This window comes from Narcine bancroftii, chromosome 2, assembly GCF_036971445.1.
Source record: "Narcine bancroftii isolate sNarBan1 chromosome 2, sNarBan1.hap1, whole genome shotgun sequence".
Classification (NCBI taxonomy): Eukaryota; Metazoa; Chordata; class Chondrichthyes; order Torpediniformes; family Narcinidae; genus Narcine; species Narcine bancroftii.
Window position 1 is genome coordinate 201253823 of NC_091470.1, and position 17462 is coordinate 201271284.

The 17462-nt window shown below is 47.5% G+C and overlaps 1 protein-coding gene across 5 annotated transcripts in view; it reads right to left on the bottom strand.

Annotated features, from left to right (window-relative positions):
• The window catches only part of srrt (serrate RNA effector molecule homolog (Arabidopsis)), a 113006-nt gene that overhangs the window by 11379 nt on the left and 84165 nt on the right, over positions 1-17462 (bottom strand). For 4 of the 5 annotated variants that reach the window (XM_069920110.1, XM_069920108.1, XM_069920106.1 and 1 more), the window contains 2 exons: positions 11619-11708; positions 4244-4337 (listed from right to left, as the gene is read on the bottom strand). In XM_069920110.1, coding sequence (XP_069776211.1) covers positions 4244-4337; positions 11619-11708 — 184 coding nt within the window. The remainder of the gene's footprint in view (positions 1-4243; positions 4338-11618; positions 11709-17462) is intronic. The other variant, XM_069920109.1, reaches the window with a different exon arrangement.

Consider the following 17462-nt stretch of genomic DNA (forward strand, 5'->3'; position numbering starts at 1 on the left):
ACATTGTCTGACTGGTTTAATGTATCCTAGATTTTATACCTTAAATGGACGGGAGGGGGGAGGTGGGGAGGGTGGGAGGGGAGGAGTGAGGGGTGGGGGGGAGAAAATGACATTGTATATGTGTGAAAAGGAAAAAATGTGTATCATGGTTAATGTGATTTATGGTGTGAAAAATAAAAAATTATAAAAAAAAAGAAGACAATTCCAAACAATCACAACACTCAGTAGAAATTCCTCCTCATCTCCAACCCTAACCCTTTAGAACCATACAACAAGATAGCACAGAAACAGGCCCTTCTGCCCTTCTAGTCAGTCAAACCACTTTTTTTGTCTAGTCCCACTGACCTGCACCCAGTCCCTAGCACTCCATACCTCTATCATCCATGTACCTGTCCAAATTCTTCTTAAACATTAAAATTGAGCCCGCATTCATCCATTCCACACTCCCAATACTCTCTGTGTGAAGAAGATCCCCCTAAACTTTTCCCCTTTCACCCTTAACCCATGTCCTCTGGTCTGTATCTCACCTACCCTCAGTGGAAAAAGATTATCTATATTTACTCTGTCTGTCCCCCTCAATTTTAAATACCTCGATCAAATCTCCACTCATTCTTCTACGTTGCAGGGAATAAAGTCTTGACCTGTTTAACCTTTCCCTGTAATTCAGTTTCTGAAGTCCAGGAAGCAACATCCTCGTAAATCTTCTCTGCACTTGTTCTACCTTATTGAGACCTTTCCCTTAGTTCGGTGACCAAAACTGCACACAATGCACCAAATCTGACCTCACCAATGTCTTGTACAACTTTACCATAACATCCCAACTCCTACACTCAATACTTTGATTTATGAAGGCCAATATGTCAAAAGCTCTCTTTACAACCCGATCCACCTGGAATACCACTTTCAGGGAATTATGTATCTACATTCCCAGATCCCTTTGTTCTACCGCACTCCTCAGTGCCCGACTGTTCACTGTGTATGCCCTTTCTTCATCTGTCCTTCCAAAATGCAACAACTCACACTTGTCTGCATTAAACTCCATCTGCCATTTTTTCAGCCCATCTTTCCAGCTGGTCCAGATCCCTCTGGAAGCTTTGATCCCTCGATGTCCACCACACCTCCAATCTTAGTGTCATCTGCAAACTTGCTGATCCAGATTATCAGGGACGTCAGGGCAGGGGTGGCCGGCGCAGGCATTATCATCCAGATCATTGATAGAGATGGCAAACGACAATGGTCCCAGCATCGATCCCTGAGTCACATCACTAGTTACAGGCCTCCAGTCCCAGAAGCATCATCCACCACTACTCTCTGGCTTCTCTCGTCCAGCCATTGTCGAATCCAGTTCACTACTTCACCTTGAATACCTCACATCTGAACCTTCCTGACTAACCTCCTAGGTGGGACCTTGTCAAAGGCCTTTCTAAGTCCAGGTAGACAACATACACAGCCTTTCCTTCATCTACTTTCCTGGTAAATTCCTCGAAAGACTCTGTAAGATTGGTTAAACACGGCCTACCATGCACAAAGCCAGGCCGACTCTCCCTAATCATTTTCTGGCTATCCAAATAACTGTATATCTGATCTCTTAGAACACTTTCCAATCACTTACCTACTACTGACATCAGGCTCACTGGCCTATAATTTCCAGGGTTACTTTTGGAGACTTTTTTTAAAACAACGGAATCATGTGAGCTATCCTCCAATCCTCTGGCATCACACCCACGGCAAAGGACATTTTAAATACTTCTGGCAGAGCCCCTGCAACTTTTCTACACGAGCCTCCCTTAAGGTCTGAGAGAATATCTTGGGGATTTATCCACTCTTATTTGCTTTAAGACGACAAGCACTTCCTCCTCTTTAATCTGTAGAGTTCCATGACCTCACTGCTTGTTTTCCTTACTTCCCATAACTCTGTTCCTGTTTTCTGAGTGAACACTGATGAAAAACATTCATTAAATCCCCCATTCGTTCTGGCTCCATACAAAGCTGACCACTCTGATCTTCAAGGGGACCCATTTTGTCCCTTACTATCCTTTTGCTCTTAATATACCTGTGGAAACCCCTTCCTTCACATTATCTGCCAAAGCAACCTCATGCCTTCTTTTAGACTTTCTGGTTTGAGGTTTTTCTTGCATTTTTTATACTCAAGTACCTAATTCTCTCCATGTTCCCTATACCTGTTATACACCTCTCTTCTTCCAAACCAGATCCTCAATAACCCTTGAAAACCATGTTTCCCCATGCCTTCTAACCTTGCCGTTAATCCTGACAAGAATATACAAACTCTGTACTCTCAGAATTTCACCTTTGAAGATCCTCCACTTACCTCAAATGATATTATCCTGAAATAATATCTCTCATTTGCTCCTCAAAACATTTTGGGTTTCAGTAAGATCTTCCCTGCTAAGCTTGTATATCAATGAACACCTTGAAACTGACCAGTTTGCTGAAAACAGGATACCCCCTAGAACAGTGGTTCTCAACCTTTCTCTTTCCATTCACATATCACTAACTAATCCCTCTGCCATCGGTGCTCTGTGATTAGTCAGGGGTTGCTTAAGGTGGTATATGGGTGGAAATAAAAAGTTTGAAATCCTCTGTTTTAATCGTACCTAACCTAATTGACCTGTTATGTGAATGGTTTCAGAGCTCCAAAGAAAATGGGCCAATGACAATTTTACTCCAGCAAAATATTTCAGTAACAATCGGGTCTAGAGCAGTGATTCTGAACCTTCCCTTCCCATCCACATCCCACCTTAAGCAACCCCTTACTAATCACAGAGCCCCGATGGCATCGAGATGACTTAATGTGGGATGTGAGTGGAAAGAGAAAGGTTGAGAATCACTGGTTTACATTTTGGACTTGTCTCTTGTCTTTGAAACAATATATTCTTATTGCAGGTGTATCAGTTAACCGGAAAATTAGCACGTCCGGCATCCATGATCCCCGCAGGTGCCAGATAATGGGGATTTTACTGTATTAGGTAGAAAGATGAAGGGAGATGTAAAATGTCTTTCATCCAATAGGTGGTGGGATCTGCTATTTCACTGTCTGACAGGATGATGGAGGCAAAACCTCGTACTCCATTTAAACAGTACCTTGGACAAATGTAACCTGCGCACCAGTGCTGGAAAGTGGGATTAGGCCATGTTGTTTTCTCTCAACCGACACAACAGAATGGACGTAACAGCCTCTTGAGTTGCACTGATTCCCAACTCTATACTATATTTCAAGGGTCCAATAACTCTGGGCGGCACGGTTAGCTCAACACTGTTACAGCACCGGCGACCGGAGTTCGAATCTGGTGCTGTCTGCAAGGAGTTTGTACATTCTCCCCTTGTCTGCGTGAATTTCCTCCAGGTTCGTTTAAATGTATGGGAGTTGTAGGTTAATTGGGAAACACGGGCTCATGGGCTGGAAGTGCCTGTAACCGTGCTGTATGTCTATATTTTAAAAAATGAAAAATAAAATTAAGTTTTGGGCTGATAATCTGATGCTTCTTCCCTTTGGATGGACCAGGTTGAGGAACCTGCGTCAGCACAAAGCAAAGAAAATGTAATAAGGGATTTAGCTCTCTGCAAGAAACATTACTTCACATCATTCCTGCAGTGACTTCATGCAGCCCCCGAGCCAGGTAACAGAATGCAGTTCAAAATAAAGGAAATCTTTATGTACAGAGGATATACCAGAATGTTAGAAAGAGAGAAGCCAAATCAACAAAAGTGTGACCAACAATATTTTAAATTTAAAACTTTAAATTAAAGGAAATTTTAAAAAACATTTTTAAAACTTAAATGTAGCCACACCGCAGTTACAGGCCACGAATCCGTGTCGCCCAATTTACACCCAATTAACCAAGACCCCCGGTACGTTTTGAACGGTGGGAGGAAACTGGAGCCCCCGACACGGACACAATGAGAAGCTCTCTACAGACAGGGATTTGAACCAACTGCTGATACTATAAAGGCGTTACGCCAACCATGCCACCTTTAATACCCTTCAGAAACAAACAATAAATGAATAAGAGAAGCAAGGGTCAGTGACTGAGGGAAAATTGCAATTATTTGGAAAGATGACATATGTTTCAGGAAGGAAAGGTCTTGACGAGCAATTCTACACTTCCTCGGTGGAGGGATGTCACTTGGATGTATCTAAATCAAGCTATAACCAACAAATTCAGCTGGAGCCCCTCCAAGGTATTTCACAACAAATTCTTCATAAACAGATGCCCACACTGACCTGTTTCTCGGCTTTCCTGGATAGCCCCCTTGACCGCGGTAAGCATCGTAGGATCCACGCCCGGCATACTGAGGAGGGGGATAGGCAGGGCCCGCTAAAGACAAGGCAGAAACATAATAAACTAGCGTTTGCTAATCACCAGCCAGTAATCTCGTGCTCGCTCCGTGACCAGGTCAAGCAGACAGACAACGAGCAGCAGAAGCAAAATCATTTAGATGTTGGAATTCCAAAATCGAATTAAAAAATGCAGGAAATATTCAAAAGGTCACGCAGCATCTGTGTTCTGATGAATGATCATTAACTGTTTCTCTCTTCCACAGATGTACCCGACTTGCTGAATATTTGCAACATTTCTTGCTTGACATTGCTTGTTACTCCATGATAGGTTTGTAGCTCTCTACAATGTCCCATCCAGCACTTCTAGGGCAGGGATGGCACAGTTAGCTAGAATAAAATCCTATCACCCTCCTCCCTGGCCAACACAGCGACTTAAAGTATGTTCAGGTGCAGCAAGTTCACAAGGATTGGTTTAAACGGATCACATATTGGCAAGGCTGATATAGGAGGCAAGGCTGTCACCCACCATATCAACCTTCTACAGGAGCTCTATCGAGAGCATCCTGGCCAGCTGTCTCGCAGTGTGGAACAGTTGCTGCATGAAAATAAATCGGAAGTCAATCCTCTCGACCATAAAAGTGGCAGAGAGGATCACTGGAGTCTCCCTCACCCTCCATTGATGTGATCGACCGGGGATCATTGTCTGAAGAGGGCGTGCCAAATCATCGAGGGCCCCTTGCACACAGCATCATTCAGCTGCTCCCGTCGGGGGAAGAGATCCAGGAGGCTCAGAGCCAGGCTGAGGAACAGCTTCTTCTCACGGGCAGTGAGAACACTGAACGACCAAAGGAACTGCTCACACTGACTACCTGAGACTCTCATATTCACGAACAAAGTCTATTTATTTATTTGTATACTGGTCCTGCATGTTTATTGTCTTTCTGTGTGTTACGTCTGGTTGTGTGTCCGCCTGTTTTGCATCGAGGACCGGAGAACGCTGTTTCGTCAGGTTGTACTTGTACAATCAGATGACTTGCTTATTATAAAGTTTCTGCAAAATCTGCAAGATAGTCAAATAGGAATCTATAATAATATGGTCACCTTAAACATCCGCTTTGCAAATAATCTAAAAAATCTAGCTCACAAACACAGATAAAGATGAGCATGTGAGGTCAAATTCTTCCTGTCACACTGGTTAAAATAGTGAGCACAGCATTTTGCAAGGATGCTTGATAGTTGCATCTTTGGACTGAATCTGAATTAATGGCCATCAGTGCTGCCACTTTGCAGCAATGGGGCTGCTACAATTCCCTCTCACCAACATACCCTACGTTCATGCTCCCGTCTGAAAAACAGCCGGAAGAGAAGCTGTTAATCGACAGAAGCTGTTAAAACTCTGCCTTGATAGTAACCTCATTAAATGAGGTCACATTGGATGGAATTAAATAATAATTTGTTTGAATCTATATCTTCTAAGATGCTGAGATAATGAGTTTATTGTCTAACACAAATATAATGTACACATGCCCCAAAATTCTTGCTTGCTTCAGTCAAACAGGTAACATTAAATTATCCCAGGTGCAGAAAGAGGTAACAAATATAAAGGACAGATGGATAAATACCATATATTTCTTTTGCTTGGCTTTGCGGACGAAGATTTATGGAGGGGGTAAAAAAGTCCACGTCAGCTGCAGGCTCGTTTGTGGCTGACAAGTCCGATGCGGGACAGGCAGACACGATTGCAGCGGTTGCAGGGGAAAATTGGTTGGTTGGGGTTGGGTGTTGGGTTTTTCCTCCTTTGCCTTTTGTCAGTGAGGTGGGCTCTGCGGTCTTCTTCAAAGGAGGTTGCTGCCCGCCAAACTGTGAGGCGCCAAGATGCACGGTTTGAGGCGTTATCAGCCCACTGGTGGTGGTCAATGTGGCAGGCACCAAGAGATTTCTTTAGGCAGTCCTTGTACCTTTTCTTTGGTGCACCTCTGTCACGGTGGCCAGTGGAGAGCTCGCCATATAACACGATCTTGGGAAGGCGATGGTCCTCCATTCTGGAGACGTGACCCATCCAGCGCAGCTGGATCTTCAGCAGCGTGGACTCGATGCTGTCGACCTCTGCCATCTCGAGTACTTCGACGTTAGGGATGTAAGCGCTCCAATGGATGTTGAGGATAGAGCGGAGACAACGCTGGTGGAAGCGTTCTAGGAGCCGTAGGTGGTGCCGGTAGAGGACCCATGATTCGGAGCCGAACAGGAGTGTGGGTATGACAACGGCTCTGTATACGCTAATCTTTGTGAGGTTTTTCAGTTGGTTGTTTTTCCAGACTCCTTTGTGTAGTCTTCCAAAGGCGCTATTTGCCTTGGCGAGTCTGTTGTCTATCTCATTGTCGATCCTTGCATCTGATGAAATGGTGCAGCCGAGATAGGTAAACTGGTTGACCGTTTTGCGCTTTGTGTGCCCGATGGAGATGTGGGGGGGCTGGTAATCATGGTGGGGAGCTGGCTGATGGAGGACCTCAGTTTTCTTCAGGCTGACTTCCAGGCCAAACATTTTGGCAGTTTCTGCAAAGCAGGACGTCAAGCGCTGAAGAGCTGGCTCTGAATGGGCAACTAAAGCGGCATCGTCTGCAAAGAGTAGTTCACGGACAAGTTTCTCTTGTGTCTTGGTGTGAGCTTGCAGGCGCCTCAGATTGAAGAGACTGCCATCCGTGCGGTACCGGATGTAAACAGCGTCTTCATTGTTGGGGTCTTTCATGGCTTGGTTCAGCATCATGCTGAAGAAGATTGAAAAGAGGGTTGGTGCCAGAACACAGCCTTGCTTCACGCCATTGTTAATGGAGAAGGGTTCAGAGAGCTCATTGCTGTATCTGACCCGACCTTGTTGGTTTTCGTGCAGTTGGATAATCATGTTGAGGAACTTTGGGGGACATCCGATGCGCTCTAGTATTTGCCAAAGCCCTTTCCTGCTCACGGTGTCGAAGGCTTTGGTGAGGTCAACAAAGGTGATGTAGAGTCCTTTGTTTTGTTCTCTGCATTTTTCTTGGAGCTGTCTGAGGGCAAAGACCATGTCAGTAGTTCCTCTGTTTGCGCGAAAGCCGCACTGTGATTCTGGGAGAATATTCTCGGCGACACTAGGTATTATTCTATTTAGTAGAATCCTAGCGAATATTTTGCCTGCAATGGAGAGCAACGTGATTCCCCTGTAGTTTGAGCAGTCTGATTTCTCGCCTTTGTTTTTGTACAGGGTGATGATGGTGGCATCACGAAGATCCTGAGGCAGTTTACCTTGGTCCCAACAAAGCTTGAAAAACTCATGCAGTTTGGCATGCAGAGCTTTGCCGCCAGCCTTCCAGACTTCTGGGTGGAATTCCATCCATACATGCTGCTTTGCCACTTTTCAGTTGTTCGATTGCCTTATATGTCTCATCCAGGGTGGGAACCTCATCCAGCTCTAGCCTTAGGGGCTGTTGAGGGAGCTGGAGCAGGGCGGAATCTTGGACTGAGCGGTTGGCACTGAAAAGAGATTGGAAGTGTTCTGACCATCGGTTGAGGATGGAGATCTTGTCGCTGAGGAGGACTTTGCCGTCTGAGCTGCGCAGCGGGCTTTGGACTTGGGGTGAGGGGCCGTACACAGCCTTTAGAGCCTCGTAAAAACCCCTGAAGTCGCCAATGTCCGCGCTGAGCTGCGTTCGCTTGGCGAGGCTAGTCCACCACTCATTTTGGATCTCCTGAAGATGGCTGCATGCGTGATGGAAGGCTTGTTTCTTCTCTGGCCAGGACGGCTTTTTAAGGTGAGCCTGGTGGGCAGCTCGCTTCTTTGCCAGTAGCTCCTGGATTTCCTGGCTGTTTTCGTCAAACCAGTCCTTGTTTTTCCTGGAGGAGAAGCCCAGTACCTCTTCAGTGGATTGCAGTATGGTAGTCTTCAACTGATCCCAGAGGGTTTCAGGGGACGGGTCCGTGAGACGGGTTGCATCGTCGAGCTTTGCTTTGAGGTTTGCCTGGAAGTTTCCTCTCGCTTCGTCTGACTGCAGGTTTCCAACATTGAACCTCTTTCTGGGGGCTTTATTGTTCCTGGACTTTGGTTTGAAGTGAAGGTTGAGCTTGCAGCGAACCAGCCGGTGGTCAGTGTGGCATTCCGCGCTAGGCATGACCCTGGTGTGGAGCACATCTCGTTTGTCACTTTCTCGCACCAGGATGTAGTCCAGGAGGTGCCAGTGTTTGGATCGGGGATGCATCCAGGTGGTCTTAAGGCTGTCCCTCTGCTGAAAAAGGGTGTTTGTAATGACAAGCCGCTGTTCTGCGCAGAGCTCCAACAGGAGGCGCCCATTGTCGTTGCACTTGCCGACGGCATGCTTGCCCAGGATTCCTGGCCAGGTTTCTGAGTCTTTGCCGACACGAGCGTTGAAGTCGCCCAGGATGACAACCTTGTCGGCTGTAGGGGTGCGTTGGATGAGGTTGCGCAGGTCGGTGTAGAACTTGTCCTTTTCTGCTGGTTCCGCCTGGAGGGTTGGAGCATAGACACTGATGAGGGTGATGTGACGCTTGTTTTGAAGGGGGAGTCGCATGGACATGATTCGGTCCGAGAGGCCTGTCGGAAGGTTTTCGAGTTTGGAGGCAATGAAGCTCTTGACCATGAAGCCTACACCAGATAGGCGTCGTTCATCCGAAGGCTTGCCAGACCAGTAGAGTGTGTAGCCCGCGCCGCGTTCTTGGAGGCTGCCTACATCTGCCAGGCGGACTTCACTGAGAGCGGCTATGTCGATGTCAAGTCTGAGGAGTTCATGTGCAATGAGGGCAGACCGACGTTCAGGTCGGTGGCTGTCAGCCTTGTCTAGCATGGTTCTGATGTTCCAGCATGCTAGCTTGAGTTTGTGAGCATCTTTTGAGGGGGAGGACGTGGAGGGGGAGGACGTGGAGGGGGAGGACGTGGAGGGGGAGGACGTGGAGGGGGAGGACGTGGAGGGGGAGGACGTGGAGGGGGAGGACGTGGACCTGTCCTCGGGCCTGCGCAAAGGAGCTTTTAGGTGGAGTGCAGTGCGCGCAGTACTGGCCCCACCCTTTACACCCATGGTTCGTGTGCCGTGGCCAAGCAAGCTGGGACGTGGCAGCGAGGTCCTTGGGTCGTAGGTTTTATATCGGAGTGGCCTTCTCCTATGCAGGTTTCTTACCCGGGCTGGAGGGGCCTGCCTCCCCTCCTAGGTCGGTCCATACTGCCCGGACCGGGGCCGAGGCCGCCGCAGTTCACCCTGTGCCTGGATTGGGGCCTCGCTCGACCGAGGCCGAGGGCCGCCGTCTCCCCCTTGCTCCTGCCCGTATCGGGGCCGCCGCCGTCTACCCTTTGCCCGGACCGGGGCCGGGGCCGCTGCTGCTCTCCCTGTGCCTGGACTGGGGCCGCCGCCTCCCACTCCCTGTCCGGACCGGGGCCTCCGCCTGCCTCACTCGACCGAGGCCGGGGCCGCCGTCTCCCCCTTGCTCCTGCCCGTATCGGGGCCGCCGCCGTCTACCCTTCGCCCGGACCGGGGCCGCTGCTGCTCTCCCTGTGCCCGGACTGGGGCCGCCGCCTCCAACTCTCTGCCCGGATCGGGGCCTCCGCCTGCCTCACTCGGCCGAGGCCGGGGCCGCCGTCTCCCCCTTGCTCCTGCCCGTATCGGGGCCGCCGCCGTCTACCCTTCGCCCGGACTGGGGCCGGGGCCGCTGCTGCTCTCCCTGTGCCTGGACTGGGGCCGCCGCCTCCCACTCCCTGTCCGGACCGGGGCCTCCGCCTGCCTCACTCGACCCCATATATACCATATATACCATATATACTCATGTAATAATTGACCTCTGTTGTATGTTTTCTGTGTGACCAGTGAAAAAGTAAACCCACCCCACCTGCTCACTTTTGCCTCGGCCACCCTCCCATTCAAGCTCTTGATGCCCCGACTGTGATTCCTCATCCCAGCTGCCTACCCACTGGAACTCCTGTTGCCCCGACCAGAAACCCTTGACCTGGCTGGCTGCCCACTGGACTTCCCAACGCTTCGACCGCAGACCCTCGTCCGGCTGCCTGCCCACCAGTGCTCTCGGCCACAGACTCTCTCCTAGGGCCCCCCCCCCCTCATTCTGAGCTCCTGATGCCTTGAATGATGCAGGTACTTACCACAGTCATAAGTCTGACCAGTATAAGAGTTGACCCCATCAAATTTGACCTGAAAAATTGGTCCAAAAAAATGTGACTATTACATGAGTATCTTTGGCTTGGCTTCGCGGTCAAAGATTTATGGAGGGATAATGTCCACGTCAGCTGCAGGCTCGTTTGTGGCTGACAAGTCCGATGCGGGACAGGCAGACACGGTTGCAAGGGAAAATTGGTTGGTTGGGGTTGGGTGTTGGGTTTTTCCTCCTTTGTCTTTTGTCAGTGAGGTGGGCTCTACGGTCTTCTTCAAAAGAGGTTGCTGCCCGCCGAACTGTGAGGCGCCAAGATGTACGGTTTGAGGCGATATCAGCCCACTGGCGGTGGTCAATGTGGCAAGCACCAAGAGCTTTACATGAGTATATACAGTAAATATTCACATTCAGGTTGGGCAAGAAAAAAATGGCATTTCAATAGTACAGACTGGTCTTTTAGTGGTCCTCGTGTAGCTTACAGTCAGCCTGCAGACATCCAGTAACTGTGCTGCCTTAAGACACAGGAGCAGAATAGGCCATTCAGCCTCAAGTCTGCCCCACCATTTAATCGTTTTCCCACTCGCCCCACTTCTCTCCTTGGCTAGTCAAGAACTGATCAATCTCTGCTCTAAATACACCCAATAACCTGGCCTCAACAAATTTCATAGAGTCACCACTCTCAGTCTGAAGGAATTCCTCCACATCTCTGTTCTAAGTGGACGCCCTTCAACCCCAAAGTTGTGCCCTCTTGTCTGAGGCTCTCCCACCATGGGGAACAACCTTTTTACATCTATTCCATCCATGCCCTTCAATATTCAAATATCCCTCTTTCTCCTAAATTCTGAGGACAGGCATGAGCTGCCAAACACGCCTCATAACTCTTTCGGTCTTAGAATCATCCTTGTGAATCTCCTCTGAATCCTCTCCACCATCAGTACATCTTTTCTTAAAAGAGGAGCCCAAAACTGCTCACAATACTCCGGTGGACACCTCCACACTTCACCAGCCCTGTCCCACCTCCCCCTCCTCCACTGCATCACCAAGGAGCAGATGAACTTCTCGCATCCGCATGAAGGAAAGCCAAAAAGGTGCATATACTGCAAATTTGAAATCGTCACAAAAAACTGCTGCAGATGCTCTGCTTTTGTTGAGGAAAGGTCAGTTCCTTTCCTTTACCTACCTCCGTATCCCATGACAGGGGGGCGTGGCTGACCGAATCCCAGCAAGCCTTGAGGAGTAGGATGAGGGTAACCCATGGCTGGAGTCAAACCTGCAAGCAAACACATCTGGCTGCTTAATTGATCTTGCAACAAGCTGTACAATCATGTCACCGCACATGTCTGAAGAGAAAAAAGGTGAGGAATGACCACAGAATAAACCTCAAGGTAGAGTGAGCCTTATCGTGTAACCTATGCCCCACTTGTCCTGGATTCATTGATGGGAAGCAGTAATATAGGTCAAAACAGAGGTCCCAGTCTCCAGCATTTCAGATCTGTACTCCCTGCATCCAAGTCAGTTAAAAATCCCCACACTTGCAGCAAGGTTGGAATAGCGGTTAGCGCAACACCTTTACAGCGCCAACGATCAGGGCCAGACTGGGGTTCGACTCCCCAGTGCTGTGTCTGTGTCTCCCTGTATCTGCGTGGGTTTTCCCACCATTTAAAACATGTCGGGGATGTAGGTTAATGGGGTGTAGATTGGGTGGCACGGACTCATGGGCCAAAATGACCTGTTATCATGTTGTATGTCTAAATTTAAAATTTTTAAAGTGCATGGTCCCAGATGAGGTGAAATCGAGCTGATCTGTACAGGTCCCACCTTCCCCAGAACGGTCCCAATGTCATAGAAATCGCCCGTCACACATCCATCATTGTATATTCCCATTTCTATCCCCACTGGCACGTACCATTGGAGTAATAGAAGATTGCTCAAGGGTGGCACGGTTAGTGTAGCAGTTAGCACAACACTGTTACAGCGCCCGTGACTGGGGTTCGAATCTGGCGCTGTCTGCCAGGAGTTTGCACGTTCTCCCCGTGTCTGCGTGGGTTTCCTCCCACTGTTCAAAACGTACCAAGGTTGTTGGTCAATTGGGCAGTGTGGATGTGGGCTGGAAGGGCCTGTTACTGTGCTGTATGTGTAAATTTAACCCACTAATTACTGCCTGCCCTTTTCCAACCATGCTGTTGGTACCAATATTCCCCTCGAGAAGGTTACATCAAGAATAGACTGCTTCTGCTCTTTACCTTTCTCTGCCATCCTTTACAGCTGAGCCACCCACCACATCATGGCCTTGCTTCCAGCTGCAATACCCAAGGGAACCATCTTCCTCCCTAGGATTTAGATCCTAAAATGGTACTCCAAAACTGGCCAGTGCTGCTCAGTTGGCATGTTCTCGAACCATGGGGGTGACAACCTGTTGCAAAACGAATCTCAGGGTAGAGAATACTGAGGTTAACCATTGTTCAACCTCTATTAGGTGGAGTTGAGCTCCTCCAGCTGATGATATGACCTACACCTCAGTTAGACAGCACAGAAAGAGGTCCTTTGGCCCACTTTGTCTGTGTTCTTGTTGTGTTGAAACTCCATTCTCAATAGGGGGTTTACAGACCCCCCCCCTGGGAACCACAGCACATTAAATTGGGGGGGGAAAAACAGACTGAAATCCTTAATGGGGGGGAGGGAGCCAAAGTGTATGGGTAGGGCAGGCAAACTGAACGGATTAAACTTTCTTGGGGGGGGGGGTAAGGAAAGGACTTTGCTGAATAGTTGCCATGCCATGCAAGTGTTTTTCCATGTTGGAGGCATTTGGAGAATGACCTTGATAAATGCTTTCAGAGCATCCCTTGGTTTGATGACTGTGTTTGATAGCTTTGGTGTAGTTTTGCTCTCTTTTTTATATCTCCTTCAATTCCAGAAAATAAAAATGCAGGCCGAAGTTTTGCTCCTATTTTTCGCATCCACAATCATCCTCATTTTGCTTCGAGTTTTTGTGGTGGGTAGGGCACAAGAAAGAGTCCTTAAACGAGTCTCCGATTGAGTTTGTCGTTGAGGAGTTTGATGGTGGAGGAAAGCCAGAGGTGCACAATCCAGTGGTCATTGGGAGCCACTAACCTGGAGGAACTTTCTTGGACCCAACACACCAATGGCATTGTGAAGAAAGCACGTCAGAGCCTCTACTTCCTCAGGAGTTTGCGGAGGTTTGGTACGACACCAGAAACCCTGGCAAATTTCTACAGAGGTGCGGTGGAAAGTGTGCTGACCAAATGCATCACAGTCTAGTACAGGGACTCCAATACCCCTGAGCATAAATCTCTCCAAATGGTAGTGAACAAAGCCTAGGATTTCACAGGTAAAACCCTCCCCACTATTGAGTACATCTACAGGGAATGCTTCCATCAGAGAGCAGCAGCAATCATCAAAACCACACCACCCAGCACATGCTCTGGTCTCACTGCTGCCATCAGGAAAGAGGTAGAGGGGCTGCAAGACTCGCACCACCAGGTTCAGGAGGCAGCCGCTCCCCCTCCACCATCAGACTCAACGGCAAACTCAATCAGGGACTCATTTAAGGACTCTTCCGTGTGCACTTTATTGATTTACTTTTTGTTCTCTCAGTTTGTTTGCATTCATTATCTGTTTACAGGTCTTTGCTTACATGTTTTACACTGCATGCAGTTTATTTTTTGCACTACCAATTCGTGGTAATTCTGCCGCACCCACAGGAAAAAGGAATCTCAGGGTTGTATGTGATAAATCTGAATCTACATCTCTTCTGCTAGCTTTTATTGGAGAAAGTAAGCATTGTTCATTAAAAACAAGCCAACTTTTGAGCTTACCCTTGTAAGAAGTGCTTTTGTTTTGCAACAGTTAAATTTTGCCACTTTCAGAAATCTTTTACTGATGAGTTCCTGGGCAAAAATGAACTGTTGGCAATATTCAGTGGAACATTTATGTGGAACATTTCAGTGGAACAATTACATCTCTGCAAAATCCTTCCCTCCCCATATGTTTGTTTTGTTTGAATACATTTTTAATTGGAAACATGAGGCCCAGCAATCTGAAACATTTAGAGTCTGTATATAAAAGGAAGAAAGATAAACCCTTGGTTAATTCAAAACCCTTGGAGATAATTTTGAGAAGTCTGACGCTCAAACAGATGGATACTGAACCAGTGGGTGCTCTGTGACTAGTAAGGGATTGCTTAAGGTGGGATGTGGGTAGAAAGAAAAAGTTTGAAAAACACTGTTTTAATCGTACCTAAATGACTCGTTACGTGCATGATTTCAGAACTCCAAAGGAAATGGGCCAATGACAATTTTTCTCAAGCAAAATATTTCAGTAACAATGGGCTCAAGAGCAGTGAGATTCTCAACCTTCCCTTCCCACTCAAATACCACTATAAGCAATCCCTTATCAATCATAGAGCACCGGTGGTATAGGGATTACTTAAAGTGGTATGTGAGTGGAAAGAAAAAGATTTGAGAACCACTGGTTTAAGGGTAGATAGGTTTCCCGGACTAGATGGAATGCATCCTCAGGCTCTGAAAGAAGTAGTTATAGAGATTGTGGAGACACTAGCAACAACCTTCCAAGAATCAATAGATTCTGGCATGGTTCCAGAGGAATGGAAAATTGCAAAGGTCTCTGCTATTTAAAAATGGAGGGAGGCAGCGACCTTGATGGAGTAGAGGTTAGCGCAATGCCTTTACAACACCAGTGATCAGGACACAGATTCAAATCCCAAGCTGTCCGTAAGGAATTTGTATGTTCTCCCCGTGTTTGCATGGGTTTTCCCCGGGGGGCTCCAGTTTCCTCCCACCGTTCAAAACATACCTGGGGGTGTAGGTTAATTGGGTGGCACACACTCGCGAGCTGAAATGGCCTGTTACCGTGCTGTATGTCTAAGTTTTTAAAAAAATTAAAATTTAAAAGAAATTATTGATCTGTTGGCCTAACATCAATGATAGGGAAGTTGTTAAGAGTCGATTTCAAGGATGAGTTTACAGATGACAAGATAGGCCAAAGTTAGCAGGGTTTCCTTAAGGGAAAATCCTGCCTGACAAACTGACTGCAATTTTTTAGGAAACCACAAGCCGGACATGCAGTGGATGTTGTATATTTGGGCTTGAAAAGGTGCTGCACATGAGTGAGGCTGCTTCACGAGAGCCCATGGAGTTAGAGGAAAGATACTTACATGGATAGAGCATTGGCTGACTGACAGGTAAAGAGAGAGCAAGAATAAAGGGATCCTATTCTGGTCGACTGCCCGTTACCAGTGGTGTTCCGCAGGAGTTATGTTGCATGTTAATGATCTGCAGAATAATTAGCTTTGTGGGGAACTTTGCAGATGATACAAAGATAGGTGGAGGGGCACGTGGTAAGGAGACAACGGAGAGGGTGCAGAGAGAATTAGATCGATTAGGAGAATGGGCAAAGAAGTGGTGAATGAAATTCCACCTTGGAAAGTTTTCGGTCACGCACTTTGGTCAAAGGAATAAAAGGGCAGACTATTATTTGGATGGGGAGATCGTTCAAAATTCAGAGGTGCAAAGGGACAGAAGTCCTTGTGTAGGTTACCCTAAAGGTTAACATCCAGGTGAGTCAATGGTGAAGAAGGTGAATGCAACGCTGGTATTCACGTGAGGAATAGGACACAAGAGCAGGGTGTAATACTAAGCTTTCTTGTGAGGATGTTCAGAGTATGGGGAACAGTTTTGGGCTCCTTATTTAAGGGAGGATGTGTTGGCATGGGAGGAGGTTCAGAGACTTACAAGGATGATTCCTGAAATGAAGGGATTAGCACATGAGGAACATTTGATGGCTCTTTAACTGGACTCTTTGGAGTTCAGAAGAATGAGGGGAGACCTCATAGAAAGCATTTTAAATGTTGAAAAGCCTGGACAGAGTAGATGCGGCAAAGTTGTTTCCCCTGGTAGAGGAGTCAAGGACAAGAGGGCACATCTTCAGGATTGAATGCAGAGGAATTTCTTAAGCCAGAGTGGAGAACCTCTGGAATTTGCTACCACGGCTGGCTTAAGAGACTAGGTCGTTGGGTACACAGAAGAGATTGCTAGGTCTGAATAGGTTATGGGGAGAAGGCCGGGCAGTGGGGCTGAGCAGGAGAATGGATCAGCTCATGGTGGAATGGCTCACCTCTGCTCCCATATCTCATGGTCTTGACTGCTTCATCGGGAAGGGGGCCCATTAATCTTGAGCAGTCCCGAAGGGGGCATAGCTGAAAAATTGTCGAGAATGGCTGGTGTGGAATACATGAGGTATCCTGGTGTTCCCCCATGGCACAGGCTGTACTTTCTATGGCCATGCAGTAGCTCATCTCTATTTATTATCTCATAATTCAAATGTGAAAGAACATTAAAAGTTTGCTCATTAAAAGTAATTCCTGAATTTCATGATTGGTAGGAGAGACCAGGCCCTCCACCGGCTAAACTCCCCTGTGTTTATCCTAAAGGCTCGAGTCAACCACTAAGTAATTACTTAGTAAAGCAGTGCTCGCTTGCCCTCTCATTAAATGTGCAGCAGGCCTTTAGTTTATCACCAACTTAACACCAAGGAAGAAACAGAAAGGTTCAACGTTATCTTAAGAACACATCCAAGTTTCAGAGATCAACATTCTCTACTACTCATTAAAATACTCTAGCTGGTGTTCCGAGGAAGTACAGACACCATGACACTTGTTCTGCATTGAGAGCCTGAGAAGTGTTTGACAGGACAGTGCAGAGGGAGATTCTGAATCTGCTCTCAGTTTGACACGAGAGTGCATGAGCTTTTTCATGCTCTCTGGGTTGTGTGAGCGCATTTTTCCTGCCCCAGGGGGGCCCGACAACTGAAGAGGCTCTCCTTTGCTTTCCGAATGGAGTTCTGTGGGATTCTCCCTCACTGTTCCCCATGTGTAATCTCAAGATTTATGACCATGCCCTTCCCCCCACCAATTTGTTTGGGCATCTGCCTACATTTTGTTCATACTTTGATGAAGGGCTCAAGCCTGAAACGTTGGTTATGTATC